Raw genomic sequence first — 17,576 nt, forward strand, 5'->3', positions numbered from 1 at the left:
GAGCGTGTGAAAAGTGTCAATTGCATGTGATGCCATGCTCATCTCCATGCTTCTCTGTCTGCAAGCACTCAATAGGGCCTGATGTGTTGGTAGAAGACCCTGCTATGACAACAGAAGAACAGAATTTGGGTTATTATAAAATTTGAAAATGCTGGATGTTATGTCGTTACCCTTCTCAACACCGGACACACCGGTTATACCGCCTGTCGCCACTAGAGGGTCTGAGCGCTGTGAAAGTCAGCGTCACTATGAAAGTGAAACTTAACATTCCTCTCCAAACTCACGTTAACGGCATTTGTACATGGTAACACTTTCTGAACAGAGATGTATAGCACTGCTCAACACTCAGAGAGTTAATGTGAATGCAGGTCAGATTCTGGCATATTACCCTTCTTTAGGCTACCATTGGATTGTACTGGACACATTACTGTCACTAGGTAAGGACAATTAATCCTATTCATACTAATCTGTCATATTAGTGATCACATCTGATCACTAATATGACACTTTAGGATGATCAGTATGTTGTTATTATGTCCAGTTATCATTTAGTAGCCTAGCTTGAATATGGAAGCTCTGAATATGTGCCTTTATTTTACAAAATACAAAATAAGGTAGGCTACTCCTGGTGTGGGGCTAATAACACCGGTGTGGACGCTGTGCGTGTGCCGGCACCGAAACAGACTCGCGCCCATGTGAATCAGCGCTGCAATGTCCACCGGGTGCTGATGCGTTGCGGTAGCGGCACGGAAGCCATCCGGAACCCGCACGGCAGTTTGGGCGACTCCGTTCTTTTTCCGCGTCTGGTCTACTTTTGCCGGATCCGCTTGCGTCTGACAAGCGTGGAAATGCACTTTATTGACTTTCGGGTGATGCATAGCCTACGACTCAAACGCGTGCGGTGTACATTGCCATCCGTCCCGGAGCCGTTCTGCTTCCGTGCTGCATCTGGTGGACATTACCGTATGCCACCGGTAACACCTCCCACCGCGACAACCCTACTCTGAATAGAAGTTGGCAAAATTCCTAGCCCAATGTCCCAAATGGCTATCAACAAAACAACAGTCCCTCTCTACATTTACACCTTGTTACTTAATTGCTCTCCCTCTTTGTTGTCTGTATGTATATATTTTTTCTTTTGACTCGAGGCTTGATCTCTGCCAGGTATTTGTTTTCTTTGCTTGATAGCAAGCAGCCATCTCGCTAAAGGTCAGAGGATATCCTGTCTTTGATGTGGCCCATGTCTCTCTGGGTGCATCCCAAGTCTCTTATTTGATATTTCCTCGCTCCTCGATCCTCGCTTGAACCGGAAGTCGTTCTGTTCCGTCATTTTGAAGGTCGTCCCAAAGCTCTAATTTCTGCTCCGAGGATCGAGGAGGGATCTCTGAGGAGTGAGGAGACACGAGAGCAGCCTTCCCGGAAGACTTTCAGCTGAACGCCATGACGTCAATTCTCCGCCCCTACATCTGGCAAATTTGAACGAGATGGCGGAGAAACAGTACAAGTGTAACTGCCCGTTATTTTATGCGTTTTGATATATAACGTTAATGCAAGAACATGGGGAACCTAAATTACGTTTATTTCATCCACAACCCGTTTTGTCATGCAGAAACGGACGTCGCTTCACATGACGCTTCAGAGGAAAAGACGTCTCATTTCTCTAAAAACATATTTCCTCGTTTCCTCTCTCCTCGCATGGTTTCCTTGCGTCTCTCCATGCATCCTCGGTGGGAGGGACTAGGACGCAAGGAAAAGACGCATGTGAGGGAAACGTGGATGCAATTTAAGAGACTTGGGATGCACCCTCTGTGTACAGGCCTGATGTTGGGGACCCTGCTGCTGGTTTCCCAGTGTGTCGGGGCGGCGGCCATGTTTGACACCAGGCTGGACGTCCACTGGGAAAAGTGGAAGAAGACACACGGGAAGAAGTACCAGACAGAGGTATATGTAAAGAGTTTACACAGTTGATGTGACTAGGTCTCTCCCCTCATTGTTTTTTTTACTTGAGAGATTATTGTTTTCTCATTGATTTAGTATTATTTTTCATTCCTTGTTTATTGGACAGTAAATATGAAGAGTTTTGTTCCAAAATGGGATTTCCACCATTTGAAACAAGTGACATCAACACTTCAAAAATGATAGATATTGACAAATGGTCTTTTTAAACCATGGTGGGTAGCTGAAGTCTCTGGCTGACAGATTATTTTCCATAATATATGTATCACACTTTAGAAAAGAACTCTGTATGTGTGTGTGTGTACTGTGGAGCCTCTGCAGCAGGGAGATATACCACTGATGCTACAGGGGGCACCATGGACCAGCACCAGCACAAGAGAAGGCTGGGCCACGTCTTGGAGGAGAAGTACCAAATCCAGCAAACCTGAAGATAACACAGCTGAGACAAATTGGTAATCACCTCCTCAGTATAAGGCAGACCAGTCTCCTGGAGAGCATGCACGTATACCCCACGGCACTTTTATTTTGAAAAGCCTCTCGCTAAACAGAAGAGCATTCTCTGCAGTTGTCTGCCATTTTTCAAACTTCACCAAAACCAGGCCAAGAGATCAGAACGTGGATAAACAGCAAATTGGCCATCGTCTCCTCTCCTTCCCTCCCCGTCTCTGTGTTCAATGACTTCCATACACAGCAGCCTCTGACCAGGAAGAACTTGCGTTACCTTCGTCCTCCACCCCCCTCCTTCACATTTATTAATAAAGAACTGTATTTTGCTTTACTAAAACAAGACTCTCTCCACCTGTCTCTACCAAGCTATTCAGATCCTCTCAAGAGCAAGGAGGAGCTGTACCGCAGGGAGTTGTGGGAGAGGAACCTGATGCTCATCACCATCCACAACCTGGAGGCCTCCATGGGCCAGCACACCTACGACCTGAGCATGAACCACATGGGAGACTTGGTAAGGAGCATTCACTCACCTATTTTTACTTGAGAGATAATTATGCTTTGTCAAAGATTTATTATTTTTATTCCTATAGAGGCTTTGGAGTTGAGTCACAAATCTAGTAACCATGGTTGCTGGTGCCATCATGGTGATCTATTGGATAATTAATATCTAAAACAACCAGGCTACAAAAAGAGAGAGATATTTAAAAAAGGTTCTTGTGGTGTGACTGTAGGGTCCACTCAGCAAGTAAACATGAATAGTCTGATGAGGCAGATTTCCAACTTTAGGTTACTCTACTCATGACACCAAACTGTCTTGTCTTTAGCCCTAGTCTCTACTCCAAACCACTATGAGTTGAGAAGAGTCAGCTCAGTCAACCTGAACAAACTGTTGGTTGGTTATTGGCTTTGTTAGCTAGAACTAACCATTAAATATTTAGCAAAGCAGCTAATGTTAATAATATGCAACTACTAGCCATTGCTAGGTACTGGTCAGGTAACATTAGCTACTTGATAAATCAGATGTGTTAACAACACAACAATAATGATTAGCTGGCTAGGTAGCCTACTGTTGTTAGCTCGCTAACGCTAATGTTATCTAAACACCCGGTAGATCTGATGTGTCAGTGGCAAAATGATCAGTTCTCAGTCAAACACAGCACAGGAATTAACGTGTATTCCATACTTCAGAAGGACCGTGCTGTGTGTACTTTATGTCTTGAAACATCATTTTGAGACCAAACACAAGAAAACTTTCAAGGATGAGGCAGACAAGGCTGAATACATCAAATGTGCGGTGTCCCGGTATGGGAAGCCAAAAAATGCCAAAAATAAAAATCATCCTACCGAAGCAAGCTATCACATTGCGAAATGTGGAAAGCCATTTACCGACCGCGAGTATATGAAGGAGGCTTTCTTCTGTAGCTTAGAGGTTTTGTTTGATGGCTTACCAAACAAAGAGACAATAAAATCAAGATTAAAAGACATTCCCATGTCAGCCAGAAGTGTTGAACGACGCATTGAAGAAATGGCAGAAAACGAGCACAGCAGACAGCTGGTTTGAAAGAAGCCATGGTATTTAGCATTGCACTTGTTGAGAGCGTGGATGTGAATGACATACCACGTTTGGCAGTCATGGTAAGATACTGTGATTTGAATGTAAGGGAGGAGTTCTGCTGCTTAAAACCAATGCCTGAAACAACAAAAGGAGAGGTCATAGCCAAAGTTTTTATGGAGCATTTTGAGGAGCGAGGGATTGACATTAGCAAGTTTTTTGCAGTGACAACAGATGGGGCCCTCGCCATGGTCGGGAAACAGAGGGGAGCAGTCACATTAATTGAGGAACAAGCGGTCACCCCATCATGAAACTCCACTGCATAATACACCAAGAAAACCTCTGTGCAAAGATGTCAAATTCAGATCTTAATGCGGTCATCGCTACAGTGGTGAAGGTTGTTAAGTTCATAGTAAAGCGATCTGCTCTGACACACCGACAGTTCCAGTCCCTGCTCAAGGAAATCGACCGCTCATAGAAAGATATCCCTCTCCACTCAGCGGTTTGGTGGCTAAGCTGCGAAAAGTTTTGGAGCGGTTTGTCAGCTGCTTTGATGCCATAAAAGCCTTCCTGGCTGAAAAAGGCCAAGACTATCCAGAACTCGAGGACAATAAGTGGGTTGTGAAACTTATGTTTCTCACGGATATTACTGGACACCTCAACGAGCTCAATCTCCAACTGCAAGGTGCAGGGCATACTGTTTTGGACATGTAAGACACATGGGCGGCTTCTGTCGGAAAGCTAGCAGTTTTTTCAAGTGACGTTGCTACCTCCACTTTCCGTTACTTCAGACACTTGAGGGAGCTATCCACGCAGCACAGCATCAGCACTGCTGAAATATGCAAATACATCAGCGGGCCTGAGTCGGAGTTCACAACACAATTTCGGTATGGACCCATGTTCACTTTGTTGATCAAACCTGATAGCTTTGATGGACATGAACTGGATTTATCTCTGATGGACTGGCTGGATACACAGGACATGACAATGCAGCTGATTGACCGCTGTGGGTGACAAAGTTTGCAGAGTACGTTCAAATCCAAATTGCTAGTTAAACGACACACAATGTGGGCGCAAAGTAAGGCGCAAGGCGCAAAGAGGTTGTACTAAGTCCCTTAATTAATCATAGGTGTGTTTTGGGCATAACATGAAATCAACCAATCAGAGTGTCATCTCCCATTCCCTTTAAGAGCCAGGTGCGCTTGCACTTTGGCGCATTGCTATTTAAATGGCGGATTCGGCAAGTTGGAGAAACGAATGGTTTTCTGCTGTGGAAACGGATCTGCTCGTGCGCGATGGCGATGTGTGTGTGTGTCGGGTGAAGGTAAGATGCCTTTGCAGTTTATTTTCATGACTTTTTGCTAGGCTGTGCTTTTTACATATTTACTGTGTTGTTTTTCATGATTGTAGGTTGCGTATTTAGTAATTGGCAATGTGTGATGGTGGTTAACGGGACATGCATGTTGCGCATTTGGCATTGCGTAATGGTGAGAGGGACACGTAGTTTTTGGCATTGCGTAATGGTGAAAGTATATGGCAATTTGGCAACTAAATACATGTCAGGAACGAAGTAAAGTGCATCTTACTATCTGAATAATGCGCCCTTTAAATAGCAGGAAAATACTGCGCCAGACTTTAGACCAGTTTTTGTTGGTCAATGGCGCAATCGCTTTCCCCCGCCTCAAGACAGTACTGCACCACCAATGCGCCTGACCACACCTCATTTTAAGACCAACACGCCCATGGGCGCAAAGATGGGTGGAAGTACATTTGCTATTTAAACAACGTGGGCGCTGGGCGTGAAAATGACAACAGCGTTGTTGGAAACTAGCAATGAAACTTGTGCTGGCTTTGCGCCACTTTGCGTAGTAGTGCCCACTAGTGGTAGAGTGCAACTGCTTTTGGGTTTGTGTTCAAGTAATGCTCCTCAACATGTGTTTCAAATTTGGGCTTGATTAGATGAATGGTCAATGAGTTATGGACAATTTTGTGTTATAGGGTGTGTTTCTTTAAAAGTTTATTGGTCGATAAAAGTCAAACCATTTGACCTATCAATAACCTTTATACAACTTTAATAGAGGACCGTCCCAAGATTGTTCACACCGAGTTTTGTGTGAAGGAAAGTTTCTTAAAGAATTCAAGGTACAGAAAAAATGATTTTTGAAATTGGCATACTTTAAAGAGCGAATAGACAAAAAATACTCATGTCACACTTTAAGCTCTGTTGGTCTGTCTGTCCATATATCACTGACCTCATCACAGCCTATCTGAGAGGGCTTGCCAAGGACAGCAACCCAGGAAGGAATAACATAGAACCCTGCAAAACAGATATATGGCAGTTAGAGGTAAACTCTTCAATCGCTAGTCATTTTATCATTTTGTTGTCATCTTCCCCACAGACACAAGAGGAGATTCTGCAGTCTTTTGCCACACTCCGTCCTCCTACTGACCTGCAAAGGGAGCCATATACTTTTGTGGGATCAGCCGATGCTGCTGTACCAGACACCATGGACTGGAGAGAGAGGGGCTGCGTCACCAAAGTCAAAGATCAGGTAAAAGAAAACAATGATTTGTGTAGCTCAGCAGGTAAACTCTGTCCGCATGATCGGTTAATGTTGCTGGTCAGTGCAGGAACAGAAGAAGAGTGTCGGCATCTAATGTCGCAGTGATGCCATGAACTGTGCCATCCCAGAGGTCTCATCCTGTTTATCGTTGTTATTTGTTGGATCAGTTCATCACAAGTCGTCACCACAACTGCCTGTTATGGAAGTTGCTGCCTATATTCAGATTTTGTTTTGGCCACTGCCGAGGTGCCAGTCTGTCGCTTGTCGCTTGCAATTAAATATCTCAGACAAATGTTTCCATACTACAGCTTCATCAGTGTCTGGACACTTGAGACAAACACTGAAAAAGATGTAGTATTGAAATGTTTGTCTGCTGGCAACTGTACTTTTGCACTTTTTGCACATTTTGGTGAGCAGAGCATAGTTTAATAACTGCCTTAAAAAGACTTTTTCCGCTTTCCCCTTTTTAGCCTTTTGTATTTTAAGTAGTGTGCAGATTCCTTGCCCTGTATTCAGGGTGATTTTTAGATACTGAGCTTTAAAATGTTCATATTCCACAGAGAATAAACCTTTTTAATTAGCATTTTTAAACTCTAATTTACTTTCATTTTTGTAATAAATTGCACTATTTACCCATTTTTACTTGCAGTTTTTTTTAATAGACCTTTTTACTTTTTTTTTTTTAAAGCCCCTACGTGTAGAATTTGATGACTTTGGCCACCTCTTGAGTCCCGTAGTGGTAGTATTTTACGATAGTTGTTGCAAAAGGACCCCCACTGCAGACTACAGAGAGAAGACATGTATAATGAAGAGGTGATATGAAATTGTTGTAATGCAAACTGAACGATGGAACTGGAATAAACTTGTGTAAGAAGGAAAGTTATTTTTCATATGGTACAAAATTAGCCCTGTTGGGACTGGCACTATACTGCGTGGGTGCACGGGTGGCACCACCCCCCCCTGCAATATGATTGGCCCTTGATCTTGGTCTTGCTCCTTGATTTGCTATGCGGATCTGTCACGGCTGCTGTCAGAAGACAGGAGGAGAGACTTTTTCAGTATCAACAACACCATGTCTCAGTTCATGCTATGCTATATGGTATGCATGGTATCTCTCTCTCTCTCTCACTCTCTCAATGGACCCATCTGTGCACTTCCCATTACACACACGGTTTGCTCCCTCAATCCAGATTAATATTGAAAAATATTAGAGTAGATCATAATATCAAAGGCTAGTAATTTAACGATGTAAAGATACAGGTGAGACTGACAGCACAGAGAGATGTAGGGGCAGAGGGGCAGAAAAGCAGATTTCTCTGTAAAAGGGGCCTCATTTCTATTCTTCACCTTGTAGACAAAAGCAAGCAACAAACAGTATAGTGTAGCACTGTTTATTTTTAAGTTATGTTATCTTTGACACCAAGTACTTGAAAGGGAGCACTTTAGATATCTATATTTGACAAATGGAACTATTTAAAATGGAGTACATTAGATCATTTTTCAGTTCAGTGATAATATCCTATATATTGACAGTATAAGAGAATACAAGAATAAAAACATCATCCCCCAGCAATGTGTAAATATTAATGGCTACTGACTTAATGGTTTGTATTTATTTTTTTAGGGTGAATTTAATGAAAAGACTCTAAATTCAAAGACTTCTTTATCCAAAAGAAGAAACCATGTCAGACAGATAGTGCAGGTCAGAGCCTTGCAGCCAGGGACCTACCACAGGTCAGAGCCAGCCTGAGAGGGCCAGTCAGGGCCACACCAGCAACCAGGGACCTGCAGCAACAGGTGAAGGTCAGAGCAGGAGTCTGTTACACCTTTTGATGTGTGGTTTTTTTTTTTTCTTTTCACAACCTGTTCACAAGGTTCCTTCCATATGGAATAAGATATACTGGTTGTAGAATTTTACAAGATTCTTATAGAGGCACATACAAGAATCATAGTCATTTCTTATATCAAATTTGACTTATAAATACTTAGGAACTTATAGACTTATAAATACGCTGTATTTATTCCTGATAAAATTTCTGGATTGTCCATGGGCCCCCCCTGTCTAGGTCTTGGAACCCCCCGCCCCCCCCACCCCCTTAAAAAAAAACCTGCTTGCGAATATTTTAGTTACAACTAGATTGAGCTAGTAAAGCAGTTTTTTATGCATATCAGATTTGGAATTTATTATGTTTGCCCAATGCTAACTCACCTCATATTCGGTAATGCTCGCTCGCTCAGTGTTTGTATCACAATGTGTTTGTAACTGTGATTGTGACAAGATATATTTGCTGGCAAATATTTTAGTTACAACTAGATTAAGCTAGCCAGTCACATTTGGCTCTTGATCAGCTGCTTCCGGGATGGAAGCTGTCTGATGCACAAAATAACATTTTTTTTTTAGAAAATCAGTTGATGATTTCCCAAGAGTAGCAGTAATAATAATAATAATAATTGTATTCGTATAGCACTTTTCAATACAGGTAACAACATGCTTCACAACAGTCAATATAAAACACACAAACAAATCAAAATAAAACAAGTCTGTTTTGAAAATGTACTGAGTAGAAAGTACAAATTTTTCTTTTGAAATGTAGTGAGTAAAAGTAAAAAGTCTTCAGTGAAAGAAAAACTTGAGTAAAGTACAGATACTTGAAAATCTTACTTAAGTACAGTAATGAAGTATTTTTACTTTGTTACATCCCACCTCTGCTTACTTCCGTGCTGAGGAAACGGCACAATTGCAGCACACGTTTTGGTGGCTTTGGGGTGTTATGTACTCCCTAAGGTCTAATGCATGTGCAGCAGCAAGCTAAAGCAGATCTATTCCGCCAAAACCAAATGTATTGCTATGTCATAGCCATTTAGAAACGTATTAATATCTATATGTGAGTTGTCCTGACTGAAATAGAATAAACAAATTTTCACCGAAATGTCTAATTTTCCTACAGCCATTATGCTATAAAATTTAATTTGAGAGTGATATATTGTGGCTTTATTTCAGGCAGTTTGTGGAGCTATATATAAAAAATCTAGATAGGTGAGGTAAGGGTTTATTTCTGAGGTAAAAACACATAGAAGAGTTGCAAACATATCTCCAAAAATCCTCCTTTTGAAAACACGTAATGATGATTGAAAAAATCAGAATCACTTTACTTGCCAATTGTAATAAATATATATTTGTCTTGCTGTAGTTTAAAGGCATATGAACAACGTACATAGTAACACAGTACATACCTATAGGATACATAACATATGTAATATATATTCCTAATAGATACAGTATATATAGATAGGAATATTTTTTGCAGTGTGTACATTATGTTACAGTAACACTATTCCTTTCATGGACCCCAGGGTGCCTGTGGCTCCTGCTGGGCGTTCAGTGCCGCAGGGGCCCTGGAGGGCCAGTTAGCCAAGACTACAGGGAAGCTGGTCGACCTCAGCCCGCAGAACCTGGTCGACTGTTCATCTAAATATGGGAACCGTGGCTGCAACGGCGGCTTAATGCACAAAGCCTTCCAGTACGTCATTGACAACCAGGGCATCGACTCAGACGCTTCCTACCGCTACATAGGAGTGGTGAGTGACTGTGTTCATTCACTTAGTCAAAATGCACTGATTTTATTTCGTGAAGCAAACCTCCTGGAAAGCAGTTTTTGTGGAAACTATTAGAAGGCGGGCCGACGCATGTTTAGAAAGTGTGGGAGATCATGAGAAATGAATATGATTGTTTCCAGCTCTTTGAAAAGCTTTGGAATTGGACGGTCTGGAAAATTATGGAACGAAACAGCAGTTCAGCCTTAATACACACATTTATGCAGCTGTAAACCCACTGTCACTTCATATATTTGTTGTTGTGAAGCATTGTTGTGTTCTCACTGACAGTAATATCACACTGTCGGTATATTCAACAATGACCAAAATCTTCATATCCAGTCAACAAATTAAGGCTATATGGCCATATAGTATGGAATTTTTAAAATGGAAAACATTTACAAAACCATGTATTAAAACAAACACTGATACATACAGTGTACACTCAGGTTTACAGTCAACAAATTCCTGCATTTAACAGTGTGGTTGGGAGACCGACGGTGAGAAGTTAAGTCTGATCCTTTAGGCTGCGCACGCTCTGCGCACAGCAGTACTCTTCTCACTTGTCTATGGTTTGGTGTCAATTGTCTCTTTGGAGTGGGTTTTCTCTATGGGGGCGGTACTGCCCCGAGTCGGCTTTCAGAGAACCTCTGGGGGCGCCGGGAACAAGATAGCTCAGAGAGGGGTATTTGGGTGCAAATGGGGGCGTTCTGTTTTTTTTTAACAGTCATTCAGTCAGCCCAGTTAGATTTGTTCCCCCCTAGGATGATTTTCTTTTTTAAACGTTTTTTAATTTTAATCTCAAATTCCTCAAATTGACATCCCAATAGAGAGAGCTGGCTGTAAAACTGTCATTTTGTGATGCACAGAACAAACTTACATGTGTAAGTAACAGTATTTACTTGACTCTTTTTAATCAGAGATGTGTGAAACTAACACTCAGATAGAGACGTAACATGAGTAAGTACAAATTAGCACATTTCATACACAGGGAAACGATGTGCTTCACATGAAAGCAATAATTTAACATGGAAAACAGAAATAACACATACGCTAGCTTGCATTTGCATTTTTTATATCGGCAAGGCCACATGGTCCACCAGAATTATTAGCTGGTGTCTGTCACTCCCTGCTCTCTTTGGCTAGCTAGGTCTATGCTCGCAGTGATCGACAGGATCAGAGCCTAGCCGCCATACTAAACTCTGTATATATATTTGCATTCATTCTCAATAATCTGTTTACACGAGTTGGCAGACTGAACTATAGAAAATGACTGAATGACTACAGAAACATTGTGGGTAGCAGTGAATTAATTATAATTAATCACGCAGCACTCTATACTTTAGTAGCACCATGTATAGTTAGGACTGTGTTTTGGTAAATGCTCACAGAAGTTTGACCCTGTTGTCTTCTCACTTCAGGAACAAAAGTGCCGCTACAATCCATTGAACCGCGCCGCCAACTGCTCCCGGTACAGCCTCCTCCCTGAGGGCGATGAGGCAGCACTGAAGCAGGCGCTGGCCACCATCGGACCCATTTCTGTGGGGATTGACGCCGCTCGACCCAAATTTGCTTTCGCCCACAGTGGTACGTAACACATGATCAGCTGCACGGGTCATAATCTATAACATAAATGTAAATATACGTAGAAAGATCAGATATTTTTTGGGGGTGGAAGGATGGACAACTGAACCCCTTTACCTGCTCAGCTAAATGCCTAGATGTAAATGTAAAGGTTGTCATTGGGATACTGAGTGATTTATATAGATCTCAATAATCATAATAATAATGCATTTTTATATAACACTTTTCAAAACATATGAATGAAACATATGAATCAAAACTACACAGGGTTACAGATCAATAAAAGAGCCAAAACAAATAAGTAAAATTGGTAAAGCCAAATTAAACTTAAAGCCTGTCTAAAAATGTGTTGATGTGTAGATAGAGAGATATGTCATTTCAGGAGTGTATGATGACCCAAGCTGCACCCAGAACTTCAACCATGCAGTCCTAGTTGTGGGATACGGCACACTGAACGGACAGGACTACTGGCTGGTGAAGAACAGGTGAGGGGATTTCACACCTTTAATTCTCTGTTTTCATCCCTAAACCCCCATCTGGTCCATACATACATACATACGTACATACATACATACCAAGTGGACGTATAGCTCCTATACCACACTCCCCCATCTGTTCCCCTGGGGTGCATTTTAACTATACTGGAGGACAATGGGGAAGTGAAACAAGGAAGTTCTAAAACAACAGAACAATCTCCCATAAACGTGTTGTATTTGTTTGACCTAATTCCTCTGTTTTTTGGCACTCTACACTCTGTCTAGCTGGGGAACGAGTTTTGGAGACCAGGGCTACGTCCGGATGGTTCGCAACAAGAACAACCAGTGTGGCATCGCTCGGTACGGCTGCTACCCCATCATGTAGCTCCACACCACCAAAGGGAACTACTGTTACTACTTTTTTAGATTAATTTCATATGGATTTTTACATTTTTCTAAATGTTTTGTTTTTATTGGTATTCCTAATGTACATTTTTAACTACAAAAGCCCGGGATGGGTAGTCTTACAATACTAAGGTTTAGCAGCAGCTCTGAGGGCGCTTTCACACCTATAGTCCTTTGCTTTGGTCTGAATCAGTGGATGAGTTGCATTTTTCATTAGGTCCGGTTAGTGTTCACACGGTCCTGTGTTAAGTGAACCAACATTTGTAAAGAAATGACACGCGGTCCTACATGCCGTTCATCTATTGGACAGAACATTTCCGAGAGAAAATCACTTCCTGTCAATCACATTGTCACGGACAACAATGGAGCAACAGCAGCGTATTGCGATTGCGATAGTAGCTTTGATTGAGGGCTTTTTGTGAGGAGAAATGATAACGTCACCTGATGTTAGCTGAGCAGCTGCTAGCTCAGTAATCAACTGGTTAGCACTTCTAGCAGACAATGTTGTGGAACAAGCAAAGGCTTACCAGATATTTCCAATACATGTCCGGTATAATCCATACTGCCTTTATGATCGCTGTTACAGTAACGTAAATTCACTGATTACAACGTCCTATTTCTCCAACGGCACTTTCACTTTCTCCATATTTGTTGTTGCTATGGGAAACAGCCAGCGTCAACGGATGTCAACATCCATTTTCAACCCACAATGCACTGTATTTCGGTTTGCTTCCTATATTAGGTCCTATATTAAGTCCGATTACGTTCTCACCTAAAGCTGCACATACACTGTACGATTTGAGCCCGTTTCTGACCCGATTTTTGAGCCGCACGACTCATTTTAGAGTACAGCAAGGAAGAAAAAGAAAGGTTACAGTAATCAGAGTGTAGCTTGCTATCAAGTTAACAATGTACAATCTATACAGTAAAACGTAGCTAGTTTACCACCAAATCTCTCTGCAAAATGGACAAGCCATACTGTCCACGTCTTCCTAGCCACCTGCGAGTCTATATACGCAGACACCACCTGCCTTGGAGCTTTCAAGCGAGTCTTTATTGACAATTGTCAATAGCCAGAACAGTCCGCAGGGGCCAACGGGCCGTTTTCTACACGTACAGTGTGAGCACTTAGGTCGTGGCTTGACGATCGGACCGTACAATGTGAGCACATAAATCGTGAGCTTTGGCTTCTATTTACTCGTACAGTAGGAGTACAGTAGGAGTTGGAATTAAACAACAACATTTCTAAAATCGTACAGTGTATGCTCGGCTTAAAGCGAACCAAATCGTGGTTCACTTGGAAACGGACCAAGTCCCGACTTTTCAGGAGGACCATGGTTCGCTTGTTTGGTCCGCACCAGAGTTCAAATGCGTGTTCTCACCTCTCCAAACGAACCGGACTTATGAAGTAAACGCACCATGGTTCGATTAAAACGGACCAAACAGGGTAGGTGTGAAAGCCCCCCAGAGTATATTATGTAGTGAACGTGTTTAGCTTAAATGGGGAATAAAGTTCTACCTCTACAACTTTAATCATTGTGATGTCTGATAACACGCATGTTTGTGCGCATGTTTGTTAATGTGTGGAGAAATACAGTATGTATGTGTGCATGTGTTTGTGTCTGGATCTCTTTAACAACTTAACAAAACTGAAAACACAACAACATTTCACAAAACAACTCTTGTGTTGCCCCACAAGAGTTGGGGCAACAAGGGCTACATCCTGATGGCACGTAACCGTGGCAACCTCTGCAGCATCGCCAGCTACCCCATCATGTGAAAAGACGAGTCTGGAGGCCGAAGGCGCAGAGAGACACGTGGAGGACGAAGGGACCATGCCTGGACTACTTGACTTTGACCACAGCCAAGACCAAAAAAACACACACACACACACACACACACACACACACACACACACACACACACACACACACACACACACACACACACACACACACACACACACACACACAAACACATTCACACACACAATGCACTTGGAAATGGATGCAAAGAGTCTCATTCCAAAATATCAGCAACCATCACAAAAATATGACACCTATAAAAGTAAATGATTTAGTAGATGATGATGATTAAATGAGAGTTTTATGCAGTATCAATGAAAATACTAGCTAATTTAAAACCTTTCTTAACAAAACAGTTTTTGAAGTTCGGATCATCTGTACTTTTGGAATACGGAAATAAGGAATTACAGGTAAAAAAGAAATGCAAAATGGATTTATTGTATTTTGAAATTAAACTCTTCCAGTGATGAAAGGGTTAAATGTCTTGGATTGAAATCCTTAAAGATGATTGATTACAAGGTTTGGCTAGCCTGACTTCTTTGAAGTACTTTGAACCTTTTGAAGCATAGGCGTCACAAATAGGGGGGACAAAGGGGACACCCCTTCCAATATTCAATAGTGGTCGTTTTGTCCCCCCAATAATTTTTCTGGACCTCAAAATTATTGACCAGTACCAAAGTCTGTCAGCTGCCTCTAGCTTGCTGCCGATTGCTGCCCCTGAATCTGAATGACAAAAGCTCCCGCCCCTCAATCTGAATTACCGAATCAGTGGTGAATTCTTAATACTATAAAGATAACTGGATCATTCACATCTAGAACGATAACTGTAAATTTAACTATAACTATAAAATGATTTAAATCGTTATTAGTAAATAGAATATCTGTGTTCCAATACAGCTATAACTATATAAACATCCAAAATAATAACTATAACTATATATTTTGTTCAATCTGAGCAAGATTTTTTTTGGATGCAAAGACAACAATAAAACATTTTCAACCAATCAACATAAAGTTCTAAAAAGGAAGAGCGGGAGGATTCAGTAGCTCTCTGCAGTGATGGCGTTGCTTGCTGAGGAACTTATCACAGAAGTCCAGAGGAATCCGGTGCTATTTGAGAAAGACCATCCCCTCTATAAAAAACACAACATACTGCTTGGGTTGGAGGAGCTCATGGGATTAGCGGTAAATCGTGTTTACTGACTTGGAAGCTAGTTAACTCGCTAACTAGTGTATTTGCTAGTTAGCTAGCTAACTAACAAAATGTGTTTGCATCATGTGTTGGCCAACCTGACCTGCTGAGGGCAAATGTGCTCTGGCACATTTAGACCTATTTATTCTATCGTTTTAATGGCTATGACAGGGAAGTAGCAACATGTGTGTCCCCTCCAGTATTGAAAAACCATTTAGCCACGGTGAAGTTACAGGTAGTGAAAGGAATAGTTCACCCAAAAATGAAAATTCTGTCATCATCTACTCACCCTCATGCCAAATGAAACACAGGTGAAATTTGTTAGTCTATATAACACACAGGGAGGCTGCAGCACAACTTGGTAGCAGCCTTCTCCAAAACAACTGAAGTCAATGGGGACCTGTTCTTTAGAGTTCCAAAACAAAAACAGCCAAACAATCACACTGTGAATAGAAAGACCTATACACCATTATTTGTTGCAAATAAATCATCTGTAATTAAGATTTGCACTAAATTATGGAGTAAATGTACTGTAGGTCTTTTTGGAACTCTGAAGAACTGGTCCCCACTGACTTCAGTTGTTTTGGAGAAGGCTGCTATGGAGTTGTGCTGGCAGCCTCCCTGTGTGTTATATGGACAAACTTCACCTGTGTTTCAACTGGCATGAGGGTGAGGAGATGATGACAGAATTTTCATTTTGGGGTGAACTATTCCTTTAATTACTCTCAACTAGTGCTGGTCCAAAAAGAACAAACAAATCATTTTGAACAAATCATTCTCAAGCTGGAAACATACCGAGTCTGTAGTGGTACATACTGATTCTTGCCACTTCGAGTTTCCATCAAAGCTCATTAAACGATTGAATGATCACCAATGTACCTTAACAAACGAAGACATGACACTTTCAAACCCACTCTTTGGGGAAGCAGTACATTGCTGAGTGAGCCGTTCATTCAGGTTTTCGAGTTTCACTTTCAAATCACTATCTGCAAGCTGTCCGAGACGAGCAGCATCTCGAGCACTAGATACTACTGCCATGTCGAGCCAAGTTCCAGTATTCAGTATACAGGTTGTATTGTTTGGTAATATTGTTTGTGTTAGTGAGACAACCTAGTGTATTTTCTTGTATTGAGCGGTCGTATAGTTTTGTGTTATGTGGCAACTTGTAGTTTTCCCCTTGGGGCTTGCCATACTTAGATACTGCATGGTTAAATGACTTGTTCATGTGCCGGTATACTGAAAACTCGAACTCGACTCAACATGGCAGTAGTATCGGACGCTTGAGATGCTGCTTGTCTCGGACAGCCTGCAGACACTGTGTCTGCCGTGTTTGCCCATTGCCCATGTAGGCACGCTGCTGCGGTTTCCAGCTTGGTAGTTACTTGTTTAGCCTTTTGGTGTAACTAATCTTGTAATTATTCTTAAGACATATTACAAACAAATTTAAATATGTACTCTGTTCTGGCTCAAGGCCGGCGGTAGCTATGGGCAGGGGTGGGCTCAGCCCACCCAAACGTGCATCTTGCCCACCTAATCAAAAGTTAAGAAAAAAATGTTTTTTGTTCAGCCAATGAAAAAATAGCACAGAAAATACCAGTACCGTAGCCCGCCGCTGAAGTCGCCCACTGCCCACCCCCCCTTCTCGTCGTGCTCAGGCACAAACACACAGCTCTGAAGCAGTCCCATCCACTGCACAGAGTGTGGCGTATTCACACCAAATCAGGCGTTGCGGCACTTCCCGCAGGGTTGTGGGGGTGTGGCTGTGTTTATTTGTGCTTTAGAACGTAACCACTGTGAAACAATCAGAAAATAACATTTTATTTCTCTGATTCACCGGCTTTCTCGCTACCACCGCTCCCTCTCTTCATTCACTCTCTTGCTCGCTCGACCACCGCTGCTGTCTCTCTCTCTCTCTCTCTCTCTCTCTCCCTCTCTCAATTCAATTCAATTCAATTCAATAGGCTTTATTAGTCAAGGGAAACAGGAGACTAATGTTGTAGA

At 42.0% G+C, this 17,576-nt stretch overlaps 1 protein-coding gene across 1 annotated transcript; it reads left to right on the plus strand.

Annotated features, from left to right (window-relative positions):
• Positions 1-375: 375 nt before the first annotated feature.
• On the plus strand, positions 376-14,547 carry LOC139663287 (cathepsin S-like). Its single transcript, XM_071541924.1, has 8 exons — positions 376-437; positions 1,817-1,941; positions 2,789-2,914; positions 6,355-6,507; positions 9,874-10,098; positions 11,535-11,700; positions 12,080-12,182; positions 12,459-14,547. The coding sequence occupies exons 2-8, from the start codon at positions 1,822-1,824 to the stop codon at positions 12,556-12,558; spliced, it is 993 nt and encodes a 330-aa protein (XP_071398025.1). The 5' UTR covers positions 376-437; positions 1,817-1,821; the 3' UTR covers positions 12,559-14,547.
• Positions 14,548-17,576: the final 3,029 nt, after the last annotated feature.

Source organism: Centroberyx affinis, unplaced genomic scaffold, assembly GCF_046629955.1.
Source record: "Centroberyx affinis isolate AG114_WGS23_722 - 3 ecotype Tasmania unplaced genomic scaffold, CSIRO-AGI_Caff_v1 ptg003971l_1, whole genome shotgun sequence".
NCBI classification, from domain to species: Eukaryota; Metazoa; Chordata; class Actinopteri; order Beryciformes; family Berycidae; genus Centroberyx; species Centroberyx affinis.